The sequence below is a fragment of the Rhinolophus hipposideros genome, assembly GCF_964194185.1.
Source record: "Rhinolophus hipposideros genome assembly, chromosome: 12".
Classification (NCBI taxonomy): Eukaryota; Metazoa; Chordata; class Mammalia; order Chiroptera; family Rhinolophidae; genus Rhinolophus; species Rhinolophus hipposideros.
In genome coordinates, this window is record NC_138058.1 from 30,007,068 (window position 1) to 30,024,615 (window position 17,548).

At 38.4% G+C, this 17,548-nt stretch overlaps 1 protein-coding gene across 2 annotated transcripts in view; it reads right to left on the reverse strand.

Annotated features, from left to right (window-relative positions):
- MEIS1 (Meis homeobox 1) overlaps nucleotides 1-17,548 on the reverse strand; it is a 133,737-nt gene that overhangs the window by 13,365 nt on the left and 102,824 nt on the right. For both annotated transcript variants that reach the window (XM_081068054.1, XM_081068055.1), the window contains exon 9: nucleotides 9,911-9,987. In XM_081068054.1, the coding sequence (XP_080924180.1) occupies nucleotides 9,911-9,987 (77 nt within the window). The remainder of the gene's footprint in view (nucleotides 1-9,910; nucleotides 9,988-17,548) is intronic.

A 17,548-nucleotide genomic window follows, 5' to 3' on the forward strand; every position in this document is an offset into this window, starting at 1 on the left:
GAGAATGTATATTTCACCTCTGAGTTGCTAATCTTTTCCTTAAACATCACACGTAATCCTCACAGTGAAAACACTGGCCAATGGCAGGGTGAGTAGAGTAGTATCCAGTGAAAAGATTGTGAGAACTAATAGAAAAACTGCCACTTACTGGCTCTGAGATCATAGTAGTATTTAGGTGCTGGAATTGTGATGATCAAGTGAGTTAGTGTTTATAAAAAGTGCTTTGCAAACTGTAAAACCTAAGACAGGGGCTTGCTGGGATACTCTCATTATGATTCTCAAAAATACCTAATGGTACAAAAAGCTTGCACACGAATGCTTACCAGCAGCAAGAGGAAGAAACATCGTAAATGCCCACCAACTGATGAATGGATAAACAAAATGTGGCGTAACTATACAATGGAACACTATTTAGCCACAAAGAGGAATGAAATACTGACAACACGTTACAATGTAGATGAAATTTGAAAACTTTTTTCTAAAGGAATGAAGCCAGACCACATATTATATGATAACAATGATGTGAAATGTCCGGAACGGGCAAATCTAGAGAGATAGAAAGTAGATTGATTAGTGGTTGCCAGGAGCTGGGGATGGAGGATGGAAGCGTGGGGTGGGGTGATAGCTAAAGGGTATAGACGATAGAGTATTCAGATATCGCATTATAATGTTGTACACCTGAAATTTATATAATGTTATTAACCAATGTTACCTCAATTAAAAAAATTTTTAAGTAAAGTAAATAAAGGGTACAGGGTGGTGGAAATGGTCCAAAGTTGACTGTGGAAATAGCTTCACATATCTATGCATATATACTAAAAACCATTGAATTTTACACTTTATGTGGGTAAATTGCATCAATAAAGCTGTTAAAAATAAATATATAATGGTGACATCAAAGAGGCACTGGACTAGGAATCAGCCCCATCCTTGCCTCTAATTAGCAGCGTAACATTGTAAGTTATGAACCTCATGTCCAATGATGCATAACATCCATAACACAGGGTTATGAAAATTTTAATTCAGGCTCCCTTTTGATAAACTTCAAAAATCTCATGTCCCTCTGTCATTTGCAATTTCAAAAGAAATAGCATAACTAAACCCAAAGTTAATTCTCAAGAGGCTTTTTTTTTTTTTTTTTTACTACATTCCCTCAGAATGATTCTGATATGCCTCTCCTGGCCCCCCACTGCCTCGAGCCCCCATTTGGCCCCGAGGATGGGAATCCCTGCCATAACCTATCGTACTTTCCTTTCTGTAAACAGTACTGCCAGGTGACCGGCCATAGGGACGAAGATCTGACATCTTTGGACATGTACAATTCTTGCCATGAGCTTTTCACCAGCCCCTACTCCCTGCCCTTTCCAAGTACATATGAACTCTGACCCAAACCAGGGATCAAATAAAGTGGCCACAGCAGATGTTCTAGGGATCTAGGCCAGCGAAGCCAGTCAACCAGACAACTGCCCTCGGAATTACTGGTCTGCATTTAAATCAGCATCCTAGCGTGGAAAATACTGGAAACGTAAATGTTTGTATATTTTTAATCACAGTGTCTTTTACTTCCATCCGCAGGCAATATACTATTCTTAAAAAACACTGACTTTATCAATATTCAGCCACATCTCTCCAATGACAAGAAATTCACTTTTGAGCTAAGTGACATTGAGAACCCAAGACCAACAATCCCCAGGGGCCCGAGGGAGTTAACGTGTTTGAGCAAGGAAATATTTTCCCCCTCTTCAGTGATGAACCTAATCTTGTGAGACACTAGGTCCTTTAATCACATTGGTTAAGAGGGTAAAAAGGAAAAGGGAGCTCTCAAGGATGGGAACTGATTACGGGTTTTTTTGTTTATTTGTTATTGTTCAGGTGTCAGGCGCGCAACAGAGTTCAGGATTTCCCATATTAATGGGTCAGGCTTAAACGCCCTAGGAGAATGGAAATAAAACAAAGAGGAAGATATCAACAACGATGAGGGCATTGATCAGAAGAGCCCTGGATTTGCCAAAGGTACAAGCATCCATGGTGTTGGAGGGGTTTTGTTTTTCGTTGCTTTTGTGTTTGTTTGTTTGTTTAACAATGCTCTCTTTCCCCTTACAAATTAAAAAAAGAGCAGAACAAATCACTAAGCGTTTGCACAAAGCTCTGGGCATTCACACACCGGAGCGGTGCAGACCAGATCCAAGACCACGTCCCCCCTCAGAAACACTCCTTCCCCCACGGCCCTGGCTCCACTCCATTTTTGAGAAAATTGTTTTATTCAACAAAGAGGCAACATTTGCCCCATTTTTTTTTTTTTCATGTTTCAGGCTGACTTTTTAACCACTCAGAAATGCTGTTTGTTTTATGTAGGCGCAGCCTGAAGCAAGATGATGATGTAAGTGAGAGCAGAGAGGGGTCTCTGTGGGCACCGCTCGGTGCTTCAGTGCTCAATGCTTAATCACCCAACACCAGCCTCAGCAACTGTTGACACAAAATAGGTGGAGATCAGGTCCGTGCAAGCAGAAAATACCAGAAAGGCGAACTATATGTAAACACACTTAAGACAGATTTGACAAGAATAGACCTAAACCTGACTTGCTAGGAAACTCCTCAAGTCTAAAGCTTCAAGGTCCCTCTCAGCTGAGGCTGTTTCCCCTTACAAAGTTTCCTTTCAGAAGAAAAAGAGTAACATTTTAAAAACTAAAATAAGTTTATAGAACATTGCTGAGACATTTGTCCCCTTGATTCGCCTAGTGTGAGTTTCAAATCTGCTCCTACATGCAGGATTTATGTAATGGAATACAGCTCTTCCACCTATACCTGGAGGAGAGCCAAATGAAGGGGGGGGGGGGAGGGGGGAGACCCAACATGTGCATATAACCACAATTCAAAAAGTTATTTCTCCTGACCTATAAAACTCATGCAAAGAAGCAAACGGATAATGCTTAAACAGTCTTTTAATCTTATCTAACTGACACCTGACAACCCATTACTTGCAGATTATTAATGCACCCACTAAAAAGTTTGTCATGTACAAAATTACTAGAGAAAAAGATTGAACGCCTGAGGAAACAACAAATTTCTGCCGTACAATAACTTCAGAAATTTCAAGCCTATTAACTGTCATGCCCTTCATAGGCTCATAGCACACTGCTAAAAACAACTCATTTATCTTTAGTATGAATCCTAAAGTGACAGCATACATGTTTTTCATGTCTTGCGATAATGCTTAATTTCGTCTAGTTTCTATTTTACAGTGCTTGATTTGCTTATTTAAGATGAAGGAAAATAACGACGTTTTAATTAATTTTCCTATTTGTCTCTTTATCAAAGGATCTGCCCTTTTTTCCAATCCTAGCGTAAAGCTGGAATCAGAGTCAATTTGAGAGCGTTCACCTTGCTTCCCTTCGGTTCACATTATTATACAGGCTGGAACATTGAAGCTGGAAGAGGCTTCGAGTCCACCAATTACATCGACCAGTCCACTGACGGCAGAATATGCTATTGCCCATGGAGATAAATTGACCTGACCAAGGATATGCATCTAACTGGTGAGCAGTGGGGACGACAGATGAAATATTTTGACTTGAAATGGTCTTTTCCTTACATAGTCCCTCCCCTTACTTGCCCTGTGTAAATCCTATGTTATCGTGAGGCTTACCGGGAATTTGTTCCTCAGCCACCTGCAGAGTGGGTCTCTTCTCCCTCCATCCTGACTGACGCTTCTCAGCGCCCTCACTTCCCATGTTCTCCTGTAGTTAATGGCAGTCCCATCCTGCTCTGCCAGGTCGCATGAACTGTAGGGAGTTCTTTCCATGTCTCTGACCAAATACTTATGCCAAGAGACTGAAACCAATAAATTAGGACTTGCCACAAGTCCTACTGATCTACACACTGTGTTCAATGTCAATCCCCAAGCCACTGGTGTCACTGCCTCAAAAGGGATCCCAGGTATTCAGAAACACTGGGTCCAGAATGGATAAATCAGATTCCCAACATAGGCAACTCTGGGCCTCACTTGAACCCCAACCCTAAGTGGTCCTAAAATACTCACTCAAGTGGTACTGACTCTCAGTTTCAGGTACCACCTTCCTGTCTTGTCCCGAAAAGCACACAGACCTTCCGAACGCTGGCTGGAGGAGAAACCGCGGTTCCACAAAACAGTGTTTGGAGTGTCAAATCCACCTTCCTACATCCCGCCCCCTCCCGTTTCTCCTCTCACCTAGACTTAAGGTCCCCTAAGAGAAGCGGCAGGCTTTTTCCACCCAGCCCAATGGGCCAACACCTACTCCTTTGCCATCTTTCATAGTAGGAACAGTGTGACAACACAGTGCAGGGTGTGGAGGGGAGCTCTGAGTAAACTTGTGGAGTAAAACTTACAATAAAGTCTATTTAACAGACTGCAGAGTCATTTTCAAAGAGGATTATTTGTTGTAAATTTTTAAAATCTGCAGACAAAAGCAGTGTCTCTGTTGAACTCCTAAGACTCTCTGACATGACAATACCCGAAGCTTTCTCAATTCACAGCTCTTTTCCCTGCGAGCTATTTGCTCAGGTTCCCTAATAACACCCTGCCCGTCTGGCACCTCGCCAGCTCTGTCTCAGGCAATATGCAAGCTAAACATTTTTTTTGACTGATTTCAATATTTTCTTATGAGCAACTAGACAGTATTTTATCTAGTGAGTATTACTGATTGCTATAATCTAAGCCCAGAGTAAGCGCCTGTAAAGGTAATATTATTAGAATTGACACTCAAGGTGAAAAGCTTAGCAATTAACTGTAGCTTGGATAACAACAACCCATTCTAAAATGTTTTGGAGAGTTGTTCTATTTATAGCTCCTTCTTCTTTTAAAAATACTGCACCTGTTACTCTATTGATCCGTTTAGGAAGTCTACCTTAAATGTAGGTTATACTTAAATTCGCAAGAGAAAAAAAATAAACCACCTGCTTAATAAAATTACCTTTTGTGTGTGAAGTTGTTCCATCCCTGGGTGATTCCGAGGCAAGGAAAATCACCATATACCCTGCACTTCAATCTTGTAGTTGAATAACAAACAAATGACCCAGTGCCTCTTGCACGGTGCCAATTTTTTTCACATCTGTTTTTCTTGTTTTTGTGTCATGCCTCTGTTTAGCTTTATTGACAAAACAATCTGTGCCTAATGTTTAAACAACATCTGTAAAATGTATTATTAAATTATGTTGGAAGAAAAAGCAGAGCAATTCTATGAAACCCTATGACCCCCGATTGATTTTTAGATCACAGAAGTTGAAAGGATAATTTGTGAATGTTTTAACATTTAAATCTACACAGGTACCTATATTTATAGGATCTTTGATTACTTATAAAAGTGTTTGCTACATTATTACCATAACTCAGAAAGAAACCTGACCTTTAACAGTTGAATCTGTTTATTATAACAAGGGAGATCCTATTTTTAAAAAATAAGTTTACATTTTTACCTGCCTGTGGCATAAATCTCTAAGGGTAACATACTTTTTCCCCCACTAGTAATAAAAGGAAAGTGATGTCTGAATGCTTTGCAGTTTTGAAGGCAATAAATGAAGTAAGTAGGAAAATCTGGTGTGTGTACTAAATCTGAGAACTGTAGAGCTCCCATAGTTCTGTGAAGTGTCACCTCAGATGTTAGGACGCTCCCTGGAATTTTACGCACCCTACTGACAAGTAATTTTTTTCTCTACATATATATTGTATTTCACGTACACTATATATTTTGCAACTAAATTCCATATTGCCTTTTCAGAACCTAAAAGAATAATCATTTAACTTTAGGCCTTAATGGGAAAATGTTTGGATAAGAAATAGTAAACAAAGGAACTGTAAAATATATTCAGTGCACCCTAGGCTAGAACTCTCTGCTGAGGCAGGATGAGTCGGAGGCATCCAGCAAATAAGGTACAATCACAGGCACAAGTTTTCATCACAAGGAATTCCCAGGTCTGCGACATTGCTGTGAAAACATATAAGGGAGTTTTTATTTGACCATTCTACACTCACATTTTCAATATAAAAAATAAAGTTGGTGTATTCAGGAGAAAAAAGGAACTGAGTACTGACGGACTGTGTGTGTGTGTGTTTGTGTGTGTGTGTGTTGGTGTGTGTGTGTTTTCTTTAAAGTTCTACCTCAGTATTTAAAGACCTAAGCAACATCTAATCTCAAAATTTAAGAAGTTTCTGCTTAAGTGACTAAAACATTCAACATATTAATAATATGTTTTCACTGCTGATATAACAGAAGCATTTGTCACGACCACAACAATGAAAAAAAAAAAAAGAGAGAAAACCCCAAATGCTGTTATTTATCATTTTTGGATCAAACCACAATTGGGAGTGAGGGAGCAAAGGACGAAGAGTATATACATTTATAGTGTAGATCATATTTCAAAAATTATTATGCTTCAAGTGTAAATCTACCACAGCACGCTAGATTGAAATATTTCAGCAATGAGTTTTGGAAGTTGATTTTTTAAAAACTGCAGTTACCTCAAATACTTAGATAATTTGGGTAAAAATATTTTACTCAAATTATTTGCATAAGTGTCTCAATTCTCAAAAAACAAACAAACAAACAAAAAAACGTATTGGCGTAGACTTGTCCTACAATCTAAAAAATATCACATTCCATCCCAGGACCCAATTCCTATAAATACTAATACCAGCCATTTTCAGATTCCTTGGCCTCTGTTTTCATTCTGGCAGGTAACCCAAATATAAAAATTATAACAGTTACTTCTTTTAAGCCAAATTTTCTCGTCATTCATCAAATCTGTCTTGTTTTAGATTTAGATTGTTGTTGAAATTCTTCCTGTTGTCTCTTCTTCCCCTAAGTCCCATATGCTTTGATCTAGTTAGCCAAAGCAGGTAAGATATATCACGTATGTCAATTAAATAAATGTAAAATTAGTTCAGCAATGGAATGAAAGAAGCATTACAACACACCAAACTTTTCTCATCTCATTTTTCAGTCAAAACCTAACTGAAAGCTGCATCAGCCAGGGTTTCTATGACAAGCTAACAACTAGATGCGAGTTTATATTTTTCACTTTCAGATGGTGTGTTTCCATACATTATGTTGCTGCCAATAATTATGACTGATCTACACCCAAACTGCCCTTCAGCATTTTATTAAATCTCTTCAACAGTGAGTCATAGTTTGTACAAAATGTACATGTGTGTTAACAAGTTTTAAGAACTTCAAGAAGGAAGACGCGTTTTGAAATGTGGTGGCTAAATGAAGTAAAAGGGAAATGTTAAAATATTAACGAAGATTTTTTTTTTTTAATTATTATTTCCTGAAGGAAGTAACCTGGACTTGAAGCTCAACACAGGAAAATGTTTCCAAGCTCTCAAAAAAGCTTTGTGTAATTTTCATCATGATAAAGTAAAATGAAAACCACTCAGTGGCTATGCTATTTTGTAGTCTTCAAGCATGCCACAGCGTAAGATTCTCTGATCTGTGATGTCAAAACAGTACCATCTGGGTTTCCCCATTTTTTCATCAGATTTCCTACTCAAAGCCTAAAGAAACCTATTACCAGCTCCTTAAAAGGAGAAGGTGGGGATGAAAAACGAATAAGCCATTAAAAACTCAAATCAAACATGGAAATGTCATTATTCATCAAACTTGAGAGAAACAGTATCTCTTACAGCTTTTCGTTACTTGAGGGAAATTCTCTACCACAGAGTTGTGAGAGTTGAAACAGTTGCCAAATCCGAAGCAATGAAGTGCAAGCAGAAGTCACTTCTAACTCCTTAGAGAAGTAGAGAGAACACATGCACATTACACAGTGCCACCTGAGAGAGAACAGAATTGTGCTTACGTACCACATAACAAAGCAAAAGTGATTTTTAAGTTATGTAACTGTACAGAATTGAACATCAGTATGGAGTTTAGGGTAAAGTCTGCATATACTTTGAAAAATTATTACGTGGCACATATTATAACTTTTTTAAGGTCCTTTTTGCCCCTTTTAATTGCAAAGCTGAGGAAGTCGGATTGTGATCACTGACTGTGCGCAGAATCTAGGAAAAGAACAAATTGCCCACTGCTTGGTGCCCCAGGAATGCCTGCCTGACCTTGCATCTACAGGAAATATCCTATTAGATTGTCTACCTGTAGAAAGCAAACTTGTATTGGAATTTGTTCTCTGGTAACTATGTATGTTTGTGGGTGAATTTGCTAGCAACAGTGAGGAGGACGAGACTTGGCATGTGTGACAGATCACCCGAATGGCCGTTCTTTGTTTTCTGTAATTAGAGCTCACCCTGCCACTCCTTGGCCCTCACATGGGAACATTTCCCAGGGAAATATGACATTTATACAGCCTTTATTGTATTAAAATTGCCTCACCATCAGTTGAACTCTGAAACTATATATGAATTTAGGTATGCGTGCAAAATTGATGGTCTCCTCTATAATGGCATCCAGAAGAATTTGAAAGACGAAGTTCAAATATATAGTACCAACAGTCTTGCAATTTCAGATACAATAGCAGGTGAAAATAGGCAAACACAACACAAAACCTCAGCAGTGACCCAACTCCTAGTAACGCATTTAGGTCTAGTATGTCTTCCATTGGTTCTCTATCCACTTGACTAAAAAGGGCTGCAAAAAATTGATCTCCCAAGTCTGAGGTAAGGTCACAGAAATTGATAACCCTTACAAGCAATGCTTATGTGAATCTGTCTGTGTCTGAAAGATAGTGCACTTTGTAAATTAATCCTCCAAAGGCAAATATATTGTAAGTAGCTTGTTATCTCTAAAATACTAAATTGAAGAATACATGGGATTATATTGACAGAAATTACATTTTCTGTAATGGAGTTTAATATATCTGAAATCTCTCCCAAAGGCTCCCAGGCTCTCTAACAGAGAAGGGTCTGTTAATGTAGGTGCAATGGACATCAAGAACAAATTTATTCACCAAAATGGATTAGGCCATGTAATCAGAGATTCTGTAATATTAATCTTTGACACTTATTGAACAGAAAGAAACACTTCTATCTACAAACTGGCTTTCCCAATTCTCCCCTTTCCAAACCAGGCTTTGGGCCGTTTTTTGGATTTTACTTCAAAGAGGATAAGGTTTCCCCATCATAAACACTAATCTAAAAATATTAGGACAATTAATTAGATACACTTAGTTTTAGAGGATATTGGATTTCGATACCCTTCAAATGTGACACTAGCTCTGGGTGATTATATGAACCTAGCTTTCAGCACATTCACAAAGGGTAATAAATCACACTTTCTTGAAGCCTCCTTGCCACACTGCTATACATTAAGTCAGAAATTTGTTGGCTGGTTCTTAGTACGTAATCTCAGCTTCTTCCCAAATCAGGTATTTACACATTTATATAGAATTGCACGTCCAGAGATGTATCAGGTTTTGAAGAGCTTCAAAGTAGAAACATAAGCAATGTCTCCTTTTCGAGAGATGGGAGATAAGAGGAAAAGAGGGACTATCCTGGAATGCATAGCCCTAACAAAATCTAACTGAATTTAGTTATTCAGTGAATTTAAAACCTGACTGGTACGTGATGGTGGATTTTCTTGTTTCATGGAAAATAGGATGATGCCACTTTTTCTATCGATTATCCTAACGGGGAAAATAAGCCATAGAGAGAGAGACACAGAACCATAGCGAACGTGAATTAAACACTGACATATACTATACCTAAAATTTGTCAATTAATAAAGGAAGTGGAAAGCAATACATCATTTTCCTTTCCACACCAGCAAGTACTCTACCTATCAGTCCACAGTTTGTTTTCACCTTTGGATCAACAAACCACGAGGGAAAACAGCAACAACTGGGTATCTTCTTCTTGCAAAACCTTAGCTGCAGGTTGCCAGAGGGGGAAGCAAATTGTATATACACACAAAGCCAAATTACTTACCAATTGTTCACTTGAAGGATGGTGAGTCCTGTGTCTTGTGCCAACTGCTTTTTCTGTTCTTCAGAAGGGTAAGGGTGCTGAAAGAGAACAAAAAAGACAGGTGTATGCACATATACTTTGGACAGATAAGGTATGCACAGTACATGTCAGGTGCAACAGTAGGAGCTAGGGATTCAACAATACACAGATATGCTCTATTTAAAAAAAAAGAGGGAGAGATGTGTATATCAGGCAACATCTAGGCTACTGGTCACTAACCTAAGTGCCTAGTGAAGTCTATAATTAAAGGTAAAAATGCTGAGGTGTGTCACTTTTATTAATGGAATACTACATCATCTAATTAATGGCAGTAAAAGACAAGCCAATTACAAAGATTAGTGAAGTGTATAAATGGCTACTTAGGATACTTGCAGAACCTTGATACTGAGTTTATCCTTTATTTGTTTATTTGTTGCAAACACAGAAAGTTTAGTATGGTCTTCATTCTGTGTTATAGGATTAAAATGAAGACAAGCCCTTTTGACAATACAAAAGTGTACCACCTTGATGTACTATTTTTATTAGAACCACAGGCTTCTAAAGCTGAACCTTTTGGACCAAAAATTTCAGCTAAGATCCCCAGTAGTTAAGCACTTTGTTGGCATGACATTCTTCCTCCAAACACCAGATTTCTAGTAGATGCAAATATCAAAATCAAAGTGGGTGCATTTTTTTTTAACCATTATTCATTTAGCTCTTCTGAAAAGCACAAACAAACCACATTCAACCAAAGTTTGTTTCCATATCTGAATGTCAACACATGCTGGAATCCTGAACATAGGCCAATATAAGGTCAAAGACCAGCATATTTTGCATGCTACGAACAAGCCCAGCTATGTTCCTCATAAAATAGGATGAAAAAGTATTACCGGATTAGATCATAAAATGAAATCCATACCTTCTTGTAAGGATGTTTGGAATTCTACTGAAATTCGTTTGGGTACAAATACTTCTTGTTCAATAATCAATTATATCGAAATCTGAAATACACATTTCTAAAGCCTGAGAGGACACAGCTAAGGACATAGTTTTCATCTATGGAGATGCTGGCTAGTTTGAAACACTGCATCCCAATAAACTCTCCCAAAGTAAAAAATGTTCTAATAGTCAACTACCTATTCTCTTATGAACGGGAAAGGGCACCCCTAATGCTCAATTTAACTATCTGTGCCATTGGAAACTAAATTCTGGTCTATTGAATGTTAATTAACATAGCCTTTAATCTCACTAATAATACCTGATTAGATGCTAAGAAGACTCATTAATGACCACTTTAATGCTCTTATATGTAAGTTTAAATATGTGCTATATCTATACTCATGGGATTCGTTTGTGGAGAGCAGAGATGTAGCAATTTTTCCCATAAGCATTATCTTTGATTGTCACTTAATCAATAAATACACAATTAGAATAAGGCTTTGCTTTCATGGAATATAGTGCCTTTCTCTACAGAGGTCCAAGTATATTACAGTCAGGATGGTAATTAATCCCCGTTATATCCCTTTGAGGGACATAAATGGAATCCATTGTTCCTCCTGTTTTACAGGTGAGGAAACTGACCAGGGGAAGGTATGGTCAGCGGCCACACAACACAGTGATACTTCCTGTTTCCCTTCCAGTGTCTAAGCCTCACCATGAAAGAGAGGTGGCAAACACCTTCCGTAATCTCTACTCGTGGCCCCTGCTCAAAAACCTCCAGACTGCTTAGCATGACTTGCAAGGCCCACCACTATCCAGCCCTGCCTACCTCTTGGATTTTGTGGCCTTCTCCTCACCCCCACCCCAGCCTCCTGCCCAGCCACACAGTCTTCCTTCCCATGGTTCCAATACCTCAAGCTTGCTACTCCATTAGCTATTCAGGCTGCCACTCCAGTGTGACTTGCACATCTCAGCTCGAATGCCAAGCCTTACCCACTCCACTCTCCACTAGCCCACCTCATCACTCCCCCATCAGTCTTTGCTTTTTTCCCTAATAGCAAGCATCGCTTGCTGAAACACTTGTTCTGATTACTTGTTTTCTTGTTAATGTTTCTCTTCCCACTCATTTAGCAACTCCAAAGCCCATGGCTTTTTTGTTCACCATCCTGAAATCCCAGACGAGCATAACCGAAAACTCTGCAAACATTTGTGGAATAGAGGAATGGCTGTGACTTGCCATAATACAAAGATACTCACCACTCAGATGTTACAGCAAAACATATAATACGTTTGTTCAAAGCCCACAAGAGGTGTAAATAATCCCATCAGAAATCCACAACACTACGTTCCTCACTTTATTCCTAAAAGTGATGTTGACCAACTCTTCTCAAATAAAAGTATATAAGCCTCATAATTGGCTAAGATCATACATGACAATCTCCCTACTCAATGCCAGTCATCAGAGGTGAAATCTCATGATTGGATACTGAGCTAAGAGCAATCCACTGCCCCAGCTTTAAAACCTAACTCCCACTGCGTGAAGGCTTCCCACACAATACAAACCAAATGAATCGCTTAGCCTATGAATAGAATACCGAATTAAGGTGTGCTATATAGTAGTTCCATGTCTACACTGGTTGAAGAATTATAATTGGCATAAATGACTGTGTTATATTGTATAAATTATGCTGCTACTCGCTCACTGTGAGACTTTGAACAGGGGACAACTTTTCCAATCCTCAATTCTGTCAACTGGAGTCCTAAGAGCCATTAAAGTCACAGGCTACTGAGGCTAGCAATTCTTCCAGAATATAAGCCTGATTTGGGAATATGCACATTTTAGCATCCAGCTGTTGTCCCTGGAGCAGGTCCTTGAATAAAGTCATTTCATTCAATGTCATTTCCTTATAATGTTGATGAAATGCTGTAGGAACTTAGCTCTTGGTTATATCATTAGCCTATGGTAAAACTGATTTCAGTAGATGTTGTTTTGATTAAAGTCTAAGAACCTATTGACAATGTTCAGTGAGGACTTACTGTATTTGCCATATTGCGTTGCAGACTGATTACACAAGTCCTTTCAAATCTATAACATTTTCTGTATTTTGCTTACAGTTTTGCAGGTCCTATGGAAATCTCTTTCAGTGATTTTCAATAGAATTAATAAATATGTCAACAGTCTCTCTTCACGATAGCTGGATGGCAACGCCGTTGCTCTGTCTTGTTAGTTGTATCTTAATATTACAACCAGAACTGGATAAAAATTAATATTTATGCCATTTACCTTTAGTTACTTTGAAAATCGAGAATTGTCACAGTCACTTATTTGTGCTGTGTTTTCAAGAGTATTCTTGCATGCCTGTTTGTGAGCAAGTTTTAGATCCATTCTTATAAAGCAAATGGAATTCACATTTTATTTATGCAAGTGGTGTCAGGAAAATTCTCTTTGGATCATTAAAATTACCTGAATTGTTATCGCTTCAAAGAGCCCTCAAAATTTCAGTACAAGTTTAGATGTTATTTTCACGTCACGCAGTTTCTGATTTCTTAATTTAAATATCATAAAACGGGAAAGTTCTACCCTTTTTTCTCTCTGTCACTTTTCATGTGATCTGATTTTAAGTAATTGGAACAAACTGTATCTAATTTCATGCAGCATAATTGCAAGGCAGCCTCAAGCTATGGAGACCCAGCACTCTATCTCCATTAAACAATTTTCAGTTGTTCGGGATATATTTTTTTAATAGAAATGAATGAGCCCGTATGAAACTAAATGTCACAATAATCTGGTCATTGTTAAGGGGTAGGAAAGGTATCGACAAAATACCGAAACCTTTGTCTATGGTAGGTCAACTGAATGGTTTTTTCTTTCTCATAGTTCTTGGCCATCATGTCCCACAAACTTTCAATTTCCTGAAAAAAATATGTAATTGCCAGAATCACATGAAAGCCATGACTTCAGAGATCTACTCCACAGTCAGACAAAAATCTACAAAGAAGTCAGTTTTTTAACTGAAATCCAGTATGTTTAAATATCTTAAATCCTATGCATCTTTACCAGATAAGCTTTTTGGGGACAGTATGAGATACTCCTTTGTCGACTTAAAAACAAAACAAAAAACACTGACTGGACAAACACCCAACACTGCACAGAAAAGGCTGCTGTAAAAACATTCAAAGTCCTCTTGCATTCCACCCGGGCTTGGGAGGCCATAAGATGGGCAAAGGTAGATGTCGTTTTACAAGAGATAAAGAGAAGTGCCATTTTAGGAAGAAAATGGGAAATTCATTCCAAACTATTGCAACCACGGGCCAAGGTCACCCCTTGCCATTCTCCCGAACACCTTTCCTGTTACAGCACCTCACTGGCAAGGATACTAGTGTAAGAGAGACCAGTAGGTTCTTGTGAAGGAAAGACTGATGGCACTTCCCAGATACAGCAATCCTAATCACTCTGGGATATCAAAGCGAATTTGACTGGTCCAATAAACAGTGACAGGAGATCTCACCTTTGTTGTGTACATTTAGCCTCATGCCATTATCTTTTAAAAGCTTAATTATTTGCAAACAATTGATGAAGATGGGAATTTGAGAAAGGATATGCAAGGACCACTGGGAGAACTGCAATGCATTAAGAGAGAGCAAACAAAATTACCTTTAGATCTTACAATAAGAATTAACGATTGAGCCAGCGGAGAGCTAGCCTGTGCAGTAGCTGCAAGGGTCCTTTCTCGAGTGTTTCCCATTTGATCTGCATTAACACCTCAGGAATGAGTGAAAGCCATAAAACAGTGATTATGTATGGGTAAAGCTGACCCTCCCTTCCAGCATTAAACCTGCACACGTGTATTAGGCTGGCTTGCTGGGGAGAGAAGAGATGCTGGACTCACAGGGAAAAGAAGTGGCTTGTGGGCAGCGGAACCCCAGCGAAAGGCGCAAAAGGCGATAACTCACACGAGGGTCATCTTTATTTCAATAATCAACACCCTGATTCCTCTCTTCCATTAGAAGTCTCTTGCTGAAATATAAACTGTTTGCTGACTCTTCACGTGCTTCCAGATCTGCAGTGCGACTTCTAATAATGACCCAGGATAGCAATGATTGCTTACTAACCCCCTAAGAATGAAATGATTCCTGGAATGTATGTCCTGTGTAACAGAAATAAAGGATGTCTGGGGGAAAAAGATTGAAAAATAGCTTATGTAACAGTTAAGTCTGAACTGTCATTTTACCAGCTCCAAAGAACAGAAAAGTGACAGAAAATGACAACTTTCTAAAGAAAGTTATCTCTGCACAATTCCAATTTTATTTCCTGAGGATAGAATGCGAGTGGGATTCTGATATTGATTGTCTGGTATTTACAAGTTTACAATGCAATGGAGGAAAGTGTATTTATTTAAACAATCAACCAGACTCTTTCGGAAGAGCATCAATGGGAAAAGAGAAACTCTTCAGTATACACAGATGGAAAATGTCCAGCCTTATATCTTCACCACATCCTTGACCAAATGTACTCCTTTCATCAAATTTTCCACCCCTGACTGCAAATGCGGATGCCAACACAGTGATGAACTTTATCTTATCTACCCTGGTAACCATGTTTCAATAACGTTCCCTCCCTCACTGATTTGCCCACTCTAACAGCACATTGTAATGGCAGTAGGAAATTTGAAAATAATCCTGTACAGAGCTCGCTGGTGAGATAATGGAAGGCTACACTGCCCCTTCTCAAGCCTCAGATTAGTAATTTCTTGTGACACAGAACTGCCTCTATACTGAAACTGCAAAACAGCTATAACAAAGCAATAGAGGTGGAAGCAATTTTCAAGCAAAATGTTACATGCTATACTTTAAAAGGTATGGGAATAGGTACCGGGGGAGCTGATCTAACAGGAGGAATTATGGCAACTGTCCAATATAACCCTTATCAAGGCAATGTTCTGTTGCTGGGCTGAATATGTTGGAAGAACAATTTCGGAACTTCTTTTATCCTTTTTCCTCCAGCCCTTTGCCTCCTCCACAGCTAAGTTTAATGCATTAATATAAGTTGACCTTGAGCTAAACTCTGGTATGTGATGGAGAGATACTCCCTTTAAAGAAAAAAAAAAAACTACCATATGGCTTTTAACCATTATCTCTCTGTGTTCTTTTAAAACTTCTACTGAGTTTTTGTCACTAAGGGGATATTGCAGATTTAAATGAAAAACAACCAGTTATATGTGTGACCTCTCAGAGCATACGCAGAAACTTGCTAACCAAATATGTTTATATTTAAGATAAAATTTTTTGCCTAAAAAGACTTCTCCCACTTTAAATAAACTTGCCGCCATTTCCTTCTTATGCCTTGACTATGACTAGCTTACACTGTGACAATTACATTGATCTAGGATACTTTTTCCCTTTAAAAAAATCCATAATGCTTCCCAATTGTCTTCAAGCTTTATGAATTAGTTTTACTGTTTCAGTGAATGCTTTTTTGTCTTCTGACTGCACATTATCAAAGAGACACTTTGTGCCTACCATTTGCATTACAAAAGCAGTGCACCATGCAGTCGGAGAACATAGCCTGAATGCATAGTGGTTGAGTCCTGCGTCCTCACACATGCTGGTATCCAAAGAACAGTGGTGTGAGTACTGGCTAAGAAGCTCAACATGTTTGGAGCGCCATCAGTGAAGTCACAGGATTTCGATCTGCTTTCAACCAACGCGCAGTTTGCCTCGTTGCTCAGACTCACTCTGCCCCACTGATTGGGCAGCACTTGCATTTTCTGAAGCCTCGTCAAGCCATTTTCCAGACAATCCCTCCGTATACCCAGCAGTGGTTCTAAGAAGTTTCTAGTGGAAGTGTGCAGGTAGGGAAGTCTGGTAGGAATCTCTAAAATTGATCTTATCATATGAAAAGGACAACAGTGTGGAAGGAAAAGTTGAACACTGGGTAGTATTTCCTAGCAATCTTTACTTTTGCACCAGTGAGATTATCTTTATATTACATAGCAGTGAGAACGTTGTTGCATAGTCAGTTATAAGAGGCCAATACTACAATGCCTTGCCTGTCTCACCTATATGATCTTTTAATTTCTTGTAAATATCAATTAAATATGAAATAAAAACACTAAATAAAGAAAAAATACTTGTAATAAGAGATTTCATAGTTCTAGTTCTTTGTATTGGGGATTTTTTTAAGTTGCTTGCAATTCTATAATAATAACAGTAGCTTAGATCTATTCTTTATTAGCTATATGAGTATACAGAGGGTGCCCCCAAAATGTATACCCATTTTAAGAAAGGAAAAAACTATTAAAATTACACTGATGGTAACTACTTTGAGCACCTCTTGTTATTACAGAAGCCAAATGTGACTTGTATTCATCTTTTGTTATCAGTATATATTGAGTATTACCATTTTAATACAGTTTTTTCCTTTCTTAAAATGTGTATACATTTTTTGGAGTATTTTTTGAGTATATGCATTAAAGACATTAAATTTTGACTCTACTTATATCCTCCTCCTAAAAGTATTACAATTCATAAAGAGTGCAAACATTATTTTGCAACAAATATGATTATTAATCAACTCCCTGAATGTTGATTGTCTTAGTAGAAGACCATGGCCAGGAAAAAGTCCAACAAGAAAAAGTCCAATAAGAAAAACAGGGTGGGAGGAGTAGTAAGGTGGGGATG